General features: G+C 36.0%; 2 protein-coding genes and 1 long non-coding RNA gene across 4 annotated transcripts; 2 read left to right on the top strand and 1 right to left on the bottom strand.

The window, feature by feature from the left end:
- The first annotated feature begins 3594 nt into the window (after nt 1-3594).
- LOC149942696 (uncharacterized) lies at nt 3595-4761 on the top strand. 2 transcript variants are annotated; one of them, XR_016481342.1, is made up of 3 exons: nt 3595-3803; nt 3932-4088; nt 4151-4761. It is a non-coding gene; the product is annotated as an uncharacterized LOC149942696 (long non-coding RNA). The 2 variants fall into 2 exon arrangements; XR_016481343.1 differs by having other exon boundaries at nt 3994-4088.
- A 1293-nt stretch (nt 4762-6054) lies between these two features.
- On the top strand, nt 6055-13002 carry rictor (rapamycin-insensitive companion of Tor). The gene is made up of 25 exons (XM_090177202.1): nt 6055-6133; nt 6203-6250; nt 6353-6509; nt 6582-6904; nt 6971-7294; nt 7362-7444; nt 7515-7602; nt 7670-7760; nt 7823-7889; nt 7947-8131; nt 8200-8443; nt 8526-8882; nt 8947-9092; nt 9148-9274; nt 9340-9504; nt 9648-9803; nt 9868-9974; nt 10035-10239; nt 10306-10412; nt 10498-11823; nt 11885-12047; nt 12114-12180; nt 12247-12381; nt 12441-12763; nt 12822-13002. The coding sequence occupies exons 1-25, from the start codon at nt 6079-6081 to the stop codon at nt 12918-12920; spliced, it is 5148 nt and encodes a 1715-aa protein (XP_090033328.1). The 5' UTR covers nt 6055-6078; the 3' UTR covers nt 12921-13002.
- On the bottom strand, nt 12987-14460 carry LOC149942698 (putative protein-lysine deacylase ABHD14B). Its single transcript, XM_090177203.1, has 5 exons — nt 14296-14460; nt 13982-14196; nt 13743-13914; nt 13387-13679; nt 12987-13310 (listed from the first exon to the last, which is right to left on the bottom strand). The coding sequence occupies exons 1-5, from the start codon at nt 14312-14314 to the stop codon at nt 13134-13136; spliced, it is 876 nt and encodes a 291-aa protein (XP_090033329.1). The 5' UTR covers nt 14315-14460; the 3' UTR covers nt 12987-13133.
- Nucleotides 14461-14794: the final 334 nt, after the last annotated feature.

A 14794-nucleotide genomic window follows, 5' to 3' on the forward strand; every position in this document is an offset into this window, starting at 1 on the left:
TTTAAGGCGCGGAATCTGGCCCAGTCTTAAGCCTCGGTTTAATCTACTGCGTATTTTGAAACGGAAAAACCCGATTACTATCGTTAAATCTAGGTTAAATGATGGCGAACGCTCTTTGTAATAAGAAACAAATAACGAAATACGTTCTAAGCTTATTTAACGCCAAAAATTCCACGTATTTCGTTATTTGTTTCGTATTAAAAATATCATATTATTAATCCAAGATTTAACAATAGTAATCGGGTTTTTCCGTTTCAAAATACGCGCGTTGACAACGCAAACTTATTATATTATTAATGTTAATAATTTTAATATTATTTTTGAATGTTATAAAGCAATAAACGGTTTTTCAAGACGATTTTATATTACATTTAAGTTCATATTAACGGGAAAATTTGTATGTTGAATATTTCTTATATCATTTGGTAGGTTGATTCGCTCGCGTTCTACATGTCGAACAGTCTCATCGGTGTCGTGTTTTCTTTTCAAAGCATTGATACTGGTCTTTTAGATTTATTCCTTACGGCAGTCAGTATGAACTTAAATTGAAGTGACCCATTATTCCGACTTTCCCATCATTTTGTCTCACACAACCTTCACAATAGCTTCATTTTCAAGCGATTTATTGCCGAAATAACAAGAGTTAGCTGGGTGGTAAATTTTAAAAGCGGTTACACGAAGAGCCGCGGATGCGTTTTAAGTCAACGAAGGCGCGTCAACGTTAAAACCGCGATTACGACACAACGATTGCTCGTATGTAAAATGTTCATAGAACATTTTTTGTGGGAAATAGCCGGACCCTAATGTTCATACTTGGGTTTATAGCCGTACATACAATACTAACGTAGATATTCGCGATAAACCATTACTGTGCACCGGTTTTCCCCATAACCTTTGCTCGTAAAACAACTATTTCTAACAGTAACCTGTGAAATGATATGTTTTGTTTGAGTAATTACTCCTTAAATATTTAATTACGGAACTTTGAACCATTCTTCATTTTTTATTAAAAAACTATCTTTCTATGATTTGAAAGAAACGCGTTTTCTAGTGCGTTCTTAGCGATTGGAAATTATGGTAAAAAGAAAACTATTTCTAACACTAACCTGTGAAAAGATGTGTTTTCTTTTGAGTATGTATTTATTTATTTAGTGTCATATATTGTGCCTACAAAGCCGTAAAAGGCTTATATGCAAGCTTCCAATCTCGTACAGGTGAAATGGTACAAAACACAATGTAATACAATACAAAAATGGGTCAAGGACAGTAACAAGTACAAAATCAGAACAAGGTGTAAAATAAGATTAGGGAGATAGAGATTAAATATCGGAATTAAAAAAAATTCTACTAGAGTTTTAAATTTAGAATAGTGTTTTTCAGTAACGATTTGCGTTGGGAGAGAGTTCCAATGATTAATTACACTATGGGAAAAATAATTATGACGAAATGCAGTTTTTGCTCTTGGTTTAGTTAACTTAAGGGAATTACCACGTGTCGTGGACCCCACATTTAAGGAAAAGAAATCATTAAAGGTACTATCATATGTAACACAATCACTCATAAGTATGCCATAAAAGCATTTTCGTTAATGAAACCTTGTTCACGGGATATGACGTAAATTGCGTCACTTACAACTCCGTGACGAAATACGCGTCATCAACTTTACTGATGGGAAACGGAAGTTGGTGAGAATTCCTCACGCGTTTCTGGCTTTGCCCATGTCAAGTTTAGCTCGTGCCTCGCGATCACATGATTTCATTTCCATGGTAACCTTTTCAATAGCGCAAGGATTATAAGCAGTTTTGCATTTTTGGGTCCGCTTAATGTATGTTCCGCGTGAAACAAGGTCTCATTGAATTTTTTCAATGGAAATGTTATACAGAGGCATACTTATGAGTAATTATGTTACATATGGTACTATCGATGCCTTTATAGAAAAATTTGTGGAGGAGACATAAATTATTAATTTTGTGGCGAATATGGATGGGCTGTATAGAAAGGGATTTTAAACGAGAAGGGGCGGGGAGTTTTTGGAATTGAGTGACGAGTTTGGAAAATTGGTTTTGCGCTTTTTGCAGAGCTAAGAGATCAGTTGATAAATGGGGGTCCAGATAGGGGAACAATAATCAATGTGGCGGCGAAATCAGCTTCAGGTCTACTAACAAAGCGTGTGACGTCACGTCATCAGAAAAACCCATAGAGATAGAAAACAAGTAGAGGGAAGATTACCGCGTAAATGCGCCCTTTTTTTGATCGGGAAATTTTTCAATCACCTCGGCGCATGTATGAGAAGAGAAGATGGGCAGGATTTGCATGACGTCACCTGGCGCCACCTATCGATTGGCAGAGTAACTAGTATTAGGTGGAGATTTCAAATTAAAAATAAAGACTTAATCAGAAATACATGTATTTCTGGCTCAATGTAGTTCTTTTTATCGCACGTCTATAGCATCACGTACTCTGCCCATCTCATGATCATTACATTGGCGAAAATTGGTCGGCACTCGCGGTCACCTACGCCAGATAGTACCAGACTTGGAATTAGCGGGAGTCTTGGGGCACATGGCTCTTAATAAAAATCAGTGGGCTCTTAAAATAAATAATTCGAACGGGGGTTGCGAGCCACCAGGGCTCTCAATTTAATTAAAAAATATTTATTAAACATTCTACTGAAATTTCTGGAACATGATTTGTACGCCGTTTTTGAAACTCTGTTTTCCTACCCTATACGAGAGCTGGATCTAGCGTTACAAATGATTATGTGTGATATTATAATATACTTGCTTGTTTTAAAGTTAATAAATGTTATGAAAGTAACGTAACCATTTTTTATTTTCCTATTTTCCCTACCTAATTTTAAATCCCCCTCCCCCATTCCCCCTCCCCCGCTTGGGCCAATGGCTCTCAATAAAAATAAACTTAAGGGGGCCCCCGTAAAAAATATCTCTATTTCCAAGTCTGCCAGATACTGTCACAATATTGTGCTTTTACCAATGAGGTAGAATAAAACATAGAAATCTCATAGGTAACTAGAATGCTGCCGTGTAACTGGCAAATGGCCCAAACGCCGTGGCAGACGACGCCAGATCTCAGCCAATCAGAGCTCAAAGAGCGGTTCTGCCAAGAATTTAATGTCACCGGAGAGAATGACGTCACCTATCTCCCGCTATAGTAACGGAACCAAGGAGGATTATTATCCTCCTTGGCGGAACCACTCTACGGCCTCTCATTGGCTGAAGGTTCAAGGCGAACTGGCGTCAAGCTCGGCCGTAGGCGGCAGCATTCTAGTTACCTATGAGATTTCTATGGAATAAAAAGAGATCCAAAACCGCCTTCCAGGACCTACCGTTTCGCGGGACAGTATTTGTTGAGTTGGAGAGTTAGGAACTTAGGACTAGTAAATGAACTTAATCAAATCTTGTTGGCGCCATCAGTCGTGTTATTGGAAAACTAAACTAAATATATTTAAAAAAAGTGTCTGCTTATTCGCCACCGAAAACTACAGCTGCGCCACCTAGTCACATTGCCTAGAACTATATTTGGGTGATACGGGTAATGGCGTTATGCGAAAATGCCCGTTTTATAACATCAATTAAAACATTTTACTAACGATTTTAGCATATTTTTTAAAGCGTGTTCGAATGTTTTGTATTAACAAAGGTGTATATACGACATTTATTTATTAATTTTGAACTGTCAATAGGTATTGAATTCGTAAATATAAGTATAAATATTCGAGTTTAATAACACTATGAGTAGGCCTTGGAGAATTCATACACGGGATCAGTTTGAAAGTTTTAAAGGTATGTAGGAAATTTATTATTATCTTCACATTAGAACAAGCCCAGATTGTTCTAATTTCATAGACTAGTAGCTTCAGCATTTTGTATAATGTATAATGTATTTTAAATAATTTTATTTGGTATATTAGTGAATCGCTCCATGCTTGAAATTTTGAAGTATATTGGAGATAAGTCTACTCTTGATCCATAGAATAAGGTGTGCGGATGCTTAAAACAAAAGTTAAAATTTGAAGTTGGTGATGGAAAACACAGCATTGAAAGTGTCCATTGTTCATGCAATAGTGGGTAAATATATTTTTTATTAAAACCCAATTCTTTAATGTAACCTGTTTTACTTATTATTCTAGAAATTCAGGCTTTTGCAAACATGCAGTAAATTGCTGGTCTATTTTATATATAAAGATACTGAGAGCTATCCCAACTTTCTGACTTTAGAAGTGGGGTAAAATGAAGGAAAAGAACTAACTGTGCCTTTGGTATTGTACGGTAATAAAATGGTTAGAGTTGCGAGGGTTAAATTTGGCTGGCTCAAAAAGGTTTATGTACTCTTATTTGGTCACTTAGCTAGTCTCAAAAATTTATTTCTAGCTTTTAGTCGGGATGAAATATTTGTGGAGAGTCCATTTGTAGCGAAGATAATATCAATTGAAGAGGCAGTGGCACAAAATAACTAAGTTGGAACGGAAGAAATCTACTGGCTAACGACTGTAGAGGCTACTATGGAAAAATTCAGCTAGGCCTTTTCATTTTTTTGTCTATTCTCTCAAGGGCTATTTTTAATTGATATTAAGAGAGACTGACAATATTTGAAGAAAACGTTGTCCAAATATATAATTTTTATTTTAGATTTTAGTTAAAGAAAAGTTATAATTAAATTTACACTTCTAGTCAAGGAAAGTTATATTTTTAATATGTTAAATTAGTTCCTATTTTAAATTTTGGCCAATTAGTATTTGTAGATAACAAATGAACTGAACTATTTATGTTATGAATTTTCTACTCAAAGCCATGTTAATTAAAAAGGCAAAAACAAATGTATTATAGAATTAATTCAAAGTTAAAAGCAATTAAATTCATTGAAGAAACCACTTAATTAGAAATTACAATAGAAGTGAATAAAATGTTAACATATGCAAATAAGTATTAAAAATAAAAACCATTTGAATTTACAGTATTATTTTTAATCATATTGGGATCTACGGCAATAGCTCGAAATGTTATTAATCAACTCGAAAACTCATACCGAACCATCAGGGTGGCAAAGATAGGAAAATTGGGGTCCAATACAAAATAGAAAAATATGCCCTTTTAACGCATAATTTTGTGGGCCTCAATGTAATATTTTCCAGCGATAATGACAATCGAACGGCTTGACCTAAAATTAATTTAATTCATTAGCATTTCCTTATTTTGCAGTATATAATAAAACAGATCACCTTTAATATATTAGTTAACCACACATTAAAAAGATTTTTGCATTTCGGAAAATTGTGAAACGATAACTCCAACGTTCTTTTCTCACCATTTACTCGAATTGTAATATTTTTAAAGGCAGTATTACTACAAAAAGGCAATTTATGCCACCTCGGCGCCTACAATCCGCCATATTAATCGTTTGTTTTGATCAACAAAGTACGCAGACAAACCAAGCTGCAGGGGTAGCGACTGTGGCGCCGCCTATACCCGTTTCGCTAGCGAATAGAAAAAGATGGCGCCAACACGATTGGATAAAGTTGAAACTTAAGCCTAATTCTCCTACTCGAATGAAACGTGTCCCGCGAATCCCAGATTTGTTTGCATCTCTATTTTTTCTACCTCATTGGCTTTTACATAATTATTTTCTATCCCTATGAAAAAACCATATCTTTTAGCCAATAGCTGAAAACTATTCGTGAGTTCTGAACCGTTAAGAGAATGGCTTAGGACTAAGCTGCGACGTCACGCAAAAGTTCTGGATAGTTCAGAACTTTTGTACGAATAGTTGTGATTCGTACGATTTGACGTACGCAGCCCGATGTGCAGACGAATTTTAGAGATTTCAACCTTGAGTTCCGGCCAGTACTTGCTCTTGAGCAGGTACCATTTAGAACGGTTCCGAACGGTTCAACAAGAGGTTCTTGTCTGCGAATAGTTTGCATTTGGGTAGTTCTAGAATTTTTTTTGCCGAATAGTGCGCATGGGGACTGGTTGAACGGTTCAGAACTCACGAATAGTTTTCAGCTACTGGCTCCATCTATCGGTTCGGTGTGTTAAAAAATAGAATGTTAAGTTGAAAATGTCGTCGTTGATGTTTCGGGGTCGGAGTTTGAAAAGCAGTCGTTCATTGAAAAGTAATTATTTTATGTTTATGTCATTATATAGGTTTTGATAATTAAGTAATGTTTTATTTATTTCTGTAGGACGTAGAGATAGCGAAGAAGATTCTGTAAAACTTGATTTAGAAAAAGGTGAGACAAAGGCTTAGGGGAGAACTGATTTTCGGAATCTGAACTTCTGAAGTGTTTCAAATAATTTTAGTTCATTTCGTTTATTATTAATATTTCTTAAAGATCCCCATGATAATATTCGGGATATTCTTTCAAATGTTGCTCAAAGAGAAGGTGTCACTAAAGGACGTTGCTTAGGTTACCTAACATGTCTTGTTAAAATAGCTAAGCAACATAGTCATAATCGTCTGGGATTTTCAAAGGAAGAGCTTTTCATATGGTACACAGAGATATTCACATTCTCAATTTTTTATCTTATATATTAATGTGAATGGATAATCCTTTATTCTAGCTTAAGAGTGGCTCTGTTCAATGAGGCTTTTGAAATTAGAGCTGCTGCACTCAGAGCAATAAGATATCTGTTAAATGATAAATCATCTGTTGAAGCACTTTTTAGAGTGAAAGTTGACTGTTTTATCTGCCGGTCATTAGATATAGTGCTGGATAATCGAGTTGAAAGAGTTCAAGCATTGAGACTTTGCAGGAAATTATTATGCATACATCCCACAGCTTTTCCCCGTTCCTTGATTTCCTGTTTGGTTTCCTTGGGGAAATCAGGCGTAGAAGAAAAGGATCCATTACTAAGAGCATGTTTAGGGACATTAGGAGAGTTAGGTGCGAAATTGATACTTTTTTACATTAAGGGTTATTTGTCTAATATGGTTTGCATTTGATCTTTAGCTTTATTAAATCCAATTTCTTGCATCAATGGAACTGGATTGGTTGATGCCCTGTTAAGTAACATTCTCTTATGTTCTTCAACACAACCTCAGCTACCAGAAGCATTATTAGGAGTAGTGCTTTGCATGTTAAATCATCCCAGTACTCGCAATGCCATGAAAAAAGATCTTAAATTAGAGAGGCTGATGGCTCCCATCACTGATGGCCATCCGCCTCCCAAATCTACGGAGTTTGCGACAAGCCGTTTTCAGGAAATGCAAGAGCGGGAATCTCGGATGAAAATGAGTCAAATAGCTCTCACAATCGTCCTGCATTCGTGGCCAGGTTTATAAACATTTCATTTCATTTCCTCAATATATTAAATGTTAATTTTTTTTTCTAACAATTAAAGGATTCATATGCATGTGTAACCCAGAAGATTTGGCCATAAAAACTCTTGTTGATATGCTTGCATTACCTTACGCGGATAGTCGAGTAATTTTCATCCAAAGATTGAAAGTATTTGAGCGAAAATCATTCTTATATTTTTATAACTTTGTTCCAGAGGAGTGTTTTAGAACTTTTATATGATCTTTTTGCTTTGACAATGCCCGAGTGGACGAGCGATTTTGAAATAGCTTTGTTATCAGCTGGTAAGTTTGAGTTTATTTTCAGCTTAGGATCAGCGAAATTGATAATCATGTTTTTTTTTCTTCTAAGATTCTTGCTCTTGGAGAGAAAGTTGGCAACTGTATGAAGGTTTTGTGGCGGCTGAAGGACGTGATATACTACCTCATTTGGCAGAAAGCCGGTATATCCTTGATCAATTTGCTAGTTGTTTCATTGTTTAATTAATAAATTTTTAATTTTCAGGCCAAATTTAGTTCAAAATTTTTTAGCTTTGCTTCTTTTAGCCTTTGTGAATGCAGGTGTTCTTGAAGTACGCAAATATTTATATGATTTTGTCACTTTACAATACTAATTATTAGTTTATTAGGCTCTTGTTGAAGTTGTAGCTGCAGATGACCCTCCTGAGATTTCTGTATTTGCAACTATTCTCTTGGGAGAATTGCTTCATCTCGCAAGCAAGCTCTTACCTCCTGACTACAACCACAAATGTCAGAGTTTACCTAGTCTCGTTGCATTGGCTATTTCTCAACATGTAGATCCAATGCAAAAAAGGTACAATTTCAGTAAGAAAAACCCTATTTCCTAGGTAATTGAGCATTAATGTACTTTTCTTTATTCAGTTCTGCTAGTTCCGCTGTGTCTCGTTTAGATAAAATACATTTATTAAAGAAAAGAGGTCCCGTTCCTGCTAGTTTATTTTTGGACCATCTTTTGCAACGAACGTCTCCCATGTCATCTTCAGCCAGTTCCAAGAGAACCACAAATTTTTCCTTGCAAAATTCTCAGGGGCATCAGAAGCAAGAGAAAGCTCCATTTTATCATTGGGCTGTTTCCAAAGCAAAACTACAAGGCTGTATGAGAAAGGTTTTTACCCAAATTCTGTGAAACTTTTGACTCCTAATTCTGCTATTAAACATATAAACAGGAATTGGTATAATTTTTCAAGGAAACGGACGATGTGGTTTTGCAATCTGTGAAAGATACTCAAGTTTTAACTAAATGCTACGAGGATTGGGATTGGGCTCTTATCTGCAGCGTGTTAAAGAGTCCAGGAGATATTTTAAAGAAATTGGACGACGCTTCTTGTCGTTCTTTTATCAAACTTCTAGTCGAGTTCTTCAAACCTTCCACGAATGTCCGACCTTGTTTTTCTCGGTTGGACAACTCTGTTCAAGATAGTCACCTTCAAGATATTTGTTTCGTGGGCTGCCACCTCATCGATTTTCTTTTGGAAGCTGACGAGAGTAAATCAAACGATATGCTACAGGATTTCCTATCAAGCCTTGTTGTGTGCTTGATTGAGGTAATAGTTTTAAATATATTATTTTGAAAACTATTTTTTCTAAAGAGTTAACTAATTTTCTTAGGTTAATATCGAAAATGTGGGAATCGATGCTGTCTTAAGTCCCAGCAGAGTGGCCCAGAGCTGCCAATTTTATTTCCTTTTTATTGGTCATCTTTCCGCTCATAACAAGGGGAAAAAATTACTCGAAACATCTAGGATCTATGAATTGTACGTTTCTTTGAATTTAGTGCGCAGGAAGAAACTGATTTATTGGCATATACAGGCTTTTAGAGATTGTCGGTCGACCAAAACACGATGGCTATGTCGCTTTGGTTGTTTCCAGTTTTGACTATACCAAAGACGATTTTTCTAGAACATTATTAAATAAAGTATTAACGTCGGCGTCTGATGTCAGTATTTTTTAAAAATTAGTAATTTGCTTTCTGCTGTTTTTTTATTTATTTTTTTCTTGTAGAATGGACGATTGTATGCCACAAATTATCTGCGCGTACTGCTTAGAGCCTCTGTACCCGAATTCCGTAAATGGGGTGTGGAATTATTAGTAAATCAGCTATATGACAAAAGCCATGCAGTTTCTTTAGTAGCTCTACATATTCTTGAGGAAGCCTGTGAATTGAGGGTAATATTTTAAGATAAATTAAACCTTTGTGCAGCCTGCTTTACTTTTCCATGTCATGCCAATGTAACCATACAATTTTTTGGGGTTTGGCAACTGAAATTACATTATTTGTACAACAAAATTTGTATTACGGTTTGATGCAGGAAAACCTGGAATCATTAATATCTTTGCGACCATCTTTGCTTCATCTTGGTGATAGAGGACTTCTTCTACTCATTCGATTTCTTTCATTACCCAGTGGTTTTAAGTTCCTGAGTGACGCTAATTTTATTAAAAATGAGCTAGATAAATGGAATAAGGTATTGGGTAACTTTTCATAGCTAAATAAGGTCATCGGCTTCAATGATTTTTCTGATTTTGCAGATTAACTATTTGAAATATGTGAAAATTTGTGAGACTGCTCTTAATGAGGCAATTAGTAGGCATCGTAAAGAAGAAGATGGTACCTACGGGAGAAGAAGTAATATGAGGTCTGTTTAGTTTGTTTTACATTAGATTTATTTGAATTGATGAAATCTATGTGTCTTTAGATATGACCTTGGGGAATGTTATTTGCCACCTCATCTTTATGGTCAGTTATGCCACCATCAAGATGGCGTTGATATGATATCTCAGCAGGTTGAAAATCCACTCAATAAACATTGTCAAAATGTTATATCACACAAGATTCGGTCTTGTGATTCATCTATTTCCGACGAAGACATCTTAGAAATAAAGGCCTCGTTATGGACTATAGTAAGTTTAAAGTATCATTTTTCAATTATTTATAATCCTGAAATGTTTTTTTTTTATATACAAAAGGGACACGTTGCCATGACTCCATTTGGTTTGCCCATAATTCTTCAAGCTAATGTTATCCCATCTATCATTCAAATGGCTGCTGAATCTTCAGTTTTATCAATTAGAGGGCATGTACTGCATGTTTGCATTTTCTCTTTGTTTTTAAACTTTATTAAACCTGGCTTATTAAAATTCTTACCTTTTTCCTTGTAGAACCTGTTTCTATGTCATAGGACTTATTGGAAGCACAGTGGATGGTGCGGATTATCTGAGTCAGTTTGGTTGGGAATCAATAAGGAGGACTCATCACCAAAAATTTCCAGTTTTGGCACAAGCGCTAGCCCAACATCAGCTTTTAAAACACGGTTTGCAAGAAAGCTCCAATGAATTGATGGCTGATGAATGGATGTATCAAAATCTCAGGTACCATTCTTGGTCTGTAAGCAGTACAGGAAGTCAGATCAGTGAGTGGCTCACAAAAGGACTTATGAGAGACAGAAATGTGTCAAGAATCCGGCAAGACTCAGAATCTTCTAATATAAGCGACGATGAAAGTGCCTATATCACTTCAATGGGAAGATCAAGAAGTTTCCATGCAAGAGACGACTCTGATATAGGTTCCTTTAAAAACATCTCATCATCTACTTTACCACCGCCAAACTACCAAACTTTACCTAAAAATATCTATCTGTCAACTTTAAATAGAATTGATAAAAATGTGAATGATAATTCGTCAAATAAATCGAGCCAATTTTTAGAGGTTACTGCTGAAATGAGGCCAAGATCATCATCAGATAATCCTCCATTTCAATCTGACATCAGTGATCTATTTTCCAAGCAAGTAGAACTTCGAAGTAGTAGTTCCAACAATCCTTTCAATTTCCAAAATGAAGTGATTTGCGAGGAAACATCACCCAAGAAGCGGGTGAATGAACAAATTCAACAAGAACCTGATGAATTAGACAGTCATTCTCTACTACTGCTACCACCTAAACAAGTTCAAGCGGAAAACTCCCTCAACACTTCTAATTTTACAATGAAAAATAGGTCTGGGAGCTGTACCGATTCAACAACAAGCGGTGTCAGCTCGTGTGATTCTAATCCTAGTAAAGTAACTAATCAAGTGTCAGAGTTCCAAGAAGTTTCTCAAGACTCGCTTAGTCCCATTCCTAGTTCAGCTTCCCTAAATACTTTAGCCAGTTACAAGATAAATGTCACTCAAAGTGTTGTGAGTCAAGTTACATCCCCTCCCATAGTATCAGCCTTGAGTGCTGGCAGCGAATCCTATACAAATAGTTTTTATGAGAACTCTTTCCCCTCAAACTATTACGCAACCATTCCTTCTACGAACTCTAGCTTCGGTTTTACCACTGCTCGAGATGCTCGAGGCTATGCCACACTAAGAGCCATTCAGAAAAAAAGAAGACCACAGTCGATGAGCCTAACGGAAGAAGGGGTTCATCTTAGACACTACACTCTTGCCTGTAGTTTTTTGGAGAAAGAAAACAATTATGTGATTTCAGACAAAGAAAGCATATCGTAAATAATGAAAACATTTTATTATCTTTCTGTATGTTTTTATTCATTTTATTTCTTTTAGGTCTGAGCAGGAAGAACCTGCCATTGAAAGATCGTCGTCAATAAGTTGGAACGGTGGTTCCAGACGTAGCTCTTTTCAAGATGGTGTTGATCCACAAACCCAACCTAGTCCCGAATTTTATTTGGGTTTATGTCTGCCCATTGATTTGGAGCTAATATCCTCAGTAACTATCTCAACGAGTTACTTCTTTATTCAAAGGGTACATATTTACAAGATTATCTTTCCTCAGTTGGCATTTCTTCCATCCAAACATAATTCTTCCACCAGGCTCACCAATCCCGAGAGCAACGAAGCTGGTCAGTTATTTTTTTTTAATGCCATTGGATTTTTTAAATATTTAAAAGTATTTAATGCATACACAGAGTCGCCTAGTTGGTTACCTCATACAGCGAAAGACACTAGGAGACTTTCATTCGAAGATGATGGTCTGGAATTGCACTCCATTGAAAAGTGTTTAGCTTGCAGTTGGACTTCAAATACCAAAATTAATGAAGAGGGTACTTGGATTATATCTTTAATTGTTGTTTTGTGACCTAAAATTATGAAATTATTTTAGGGCCTAGCCATAAAACTAAATCACCTCTGGAAATGTCACCCACAAACCAAATTAGAAGGGAATCTGAAACGGAATTGTCCAAAGATAGGATGAAGAAGGTTTTGCTACGAAAAGAAGCCCTTCATTTTGTTACCAATCTCAGCAGCTCGGTAGGAGTTACGCAATCTGAACAAGGGCTATTATGCCTTAAACAAAAATTCCCTCAAACTTTCAACGATACTTGTCTTTACACTGAAATATGGTTACAAGCCACAACTTATAACTTTAGACTCTCTGTCAGAAGGTTTCTGCAAGAGCTCTTCCTCGATGCACCATTTAAAGAAGTAATTTAGGTTTTCTTTAAAACGGTTTATTAAATTATTTTAACAATGGTACTTCTAGCTCCATTGCCAAGCTGAAGAATTACTCTCATCACCAGTTCACAATTCTTTTTTCCTAACATTATCAGAAGCAGAACTTCCAGAAGAAAGTTCCTCGTGATTGTTAATCAAGTTTTAATGCATAAAATGTATATTAATATTATAGGAAAGTCAAATTCAATCCCGGTAATAATAAAAATTAGAATTTTTAATCTTCTTTGGTTTTACAAACATTTTTTTAACCATTTATTCCCACTGAGAAAATTATATTATTTTTTTATAAAGTATGAAAATTGCAAGCTTATTAAATTGAGCCCAGAAAAATACAAAAAAATTATTGAGAAACTAAGTTTAAAAAGTTGTAGATTAATTGGTGCCATAACTCTGGATTATCCAAATATGCTGGATGACTTCCGTTTGGAATTTCATGTGCAATGCTCCATGGAAGTAACGAACATAATGCAGAATTTCTTCTGCGATCTTTCTCTCCATAAACAACCAAGGAAGGAACCTGATTGGGAAATAAAAATACAGATGTCAAGAATATAAAGTAAGGAAATTGTGGCCTAATTCTCTTTATTAATAACCTTAATATGACTTAAATCTGGAATAATTTCTGGAAGAAACTCTTTCAAATTATCAGGAACTCTTTCGATGTTTTTCTTTTCTGGACTAGCTTTTTCCGCCTCAAGCGTTTCCCATCCTTGAGGTGCAACTGTGATATACCCACCCATTTCACTCCAATGCTTCACCAAATATGGCAATGTGAAATATCCGGAAAGCGATGGACTGACGACAACTGGTTTCTCTAATTTCAAAGCTTTAACTAAATCATCTACAAAGTCATCTCCAATATTAGCTTTGGGAGAATTACCATATCCTGTAAGTATATTTAATATTTTTAGCACTATAAATAATTACAAACAAGGGCTTATACTATTACCAGGAATATCAGCTGCTACTGTTCGATAACCCATAGCTGCGATTAACTTTAAAGTTCCGAGTTCTAACCAGTTTTTGGAAGAAAACATTTTTCCGTGTAATAATAACACTGACATTTTTGAGTGGGTTGGACCATTCTCAAGTAACGGTTCTCGATAGAAAACTTCAATTTCCTGGTTTTGTAGTCAAGGGATTAGTGTGAAAAATCCTTTTTTAACTAAACTACCAATACACCAATACTTTAAGTTTTATGGTTTTTTCCTCAACACGAAGTTTACTAGCTTCTGTTTTGATAGTTTCTGGAATTGAGGCTTTAGTCAAATTAACTTTATTCCAGTCTGTGGTCATTTTTGAAATAGATGTTGTCGAAAATGTTAAGGACGGCCCATAAATAAGAAAAATTAAAGACAACCAAAATGGTGAGGTTCCCAATAAGGCCAATATTAGACGCTTATCTATGAAATTTTGGGTTATTAGATATGATACTTAGGTATCATAAGTAACATAATATGTATATGTTACTTATGATGTTCTTATAGTAAAGTAGTTCTTACTCATTTGGTTTGCAAACATTTCCTACATTTTAAATTGATATAAAATTTTATTCCACTGGTTGGTCAAATTATATGCCGCGTACCTCAGCAGCCATAGAAATCTCATAGTCATAGGTACCTAGACTGCTGTCTTCTATGGCGGGGCCTGTCACCTGTTCGTCAGGGGTCGTTCAGCAAATGAGAGGCGATAGAGTGACTACTCTACGCCCGACGCGTCATCTCTCGGCGGATAAATTTGAAAGCTGTAGACGATGCTTTCGATAACCAAGCTGGGATTTATAAGTGTCTGGGAGGCAGAGTTTGTGGATGGCCGTGTGAGGACGACCACCAATCCCCCAACGGGTGGTCGGAATACTTCCGCCACGGGTGTCCCCACCCCTGTTCCCACGTATCCCCCTGTTGGCGTGGCCGTTACACATATCTCGCCCTGATTAATCAGGTGGACTGAATTTGTCCCACACGTTACAATCCCGAATAAAATATTATGATTTCTATTTAT

Source organism: Leiobunum rupestre, chromosome 6 (assembly GCF_980474605.1).
Source record: "Leiobunum rupestre chromosome 6, qqLeiRupe1.1.hap1, whole genome shotgun sequence".
NCBI classification, from domain to species: domain Eukaryota; kingdom Metazoa; phylum Arthropoda; class Arachnida; order Opiliones; family Sclerosomatidae; genus Leiobunum; species Leiobunum rupestre.

Excerpts from the sequence above, each read along its gene's own strand:
- rictor (XM_090177202.1), top strand. The coding sequence starts at position 6,079 with ATGTCGTCGTTGATGTTTCGGGGTCGGAGTTTGAAAAGCAGTCGTTCA. Across the intron at positions 7,603-7,669 it reads AATAGCTTTGTTATCAGCTG|ATTCTTGCTCTTGGAGAGAA; the intron begins GTAAGTTTGAGT and ends TTTTCTTCTAAG. Across the intron at positions 8,444-8,525 it reads TACAAGGCTGTATGAGAAAG|GAAACGGACGATGTGGTTTT; the intron begins GTTTTTACCCAA and ends TAATTTTTCAAG.
- LOC149942698 (XM_090177203.1), bottom strand. Across the intron at positions 13,915-13,981 it reads AAAAAACCATAAAACTTAAA|GAAATTGAAGTTTTCTATCG; the intron begins GTATTGGTGTAT and ends CTACAAAACCAG. Across the intron at positions 13,680-13,742 it reads AGTAGCAGCTGATATTCCTG|GATATGGTAATTCTCCCAAA; the intron begins GTAATAGTATAA and ends ATATACTTACAG.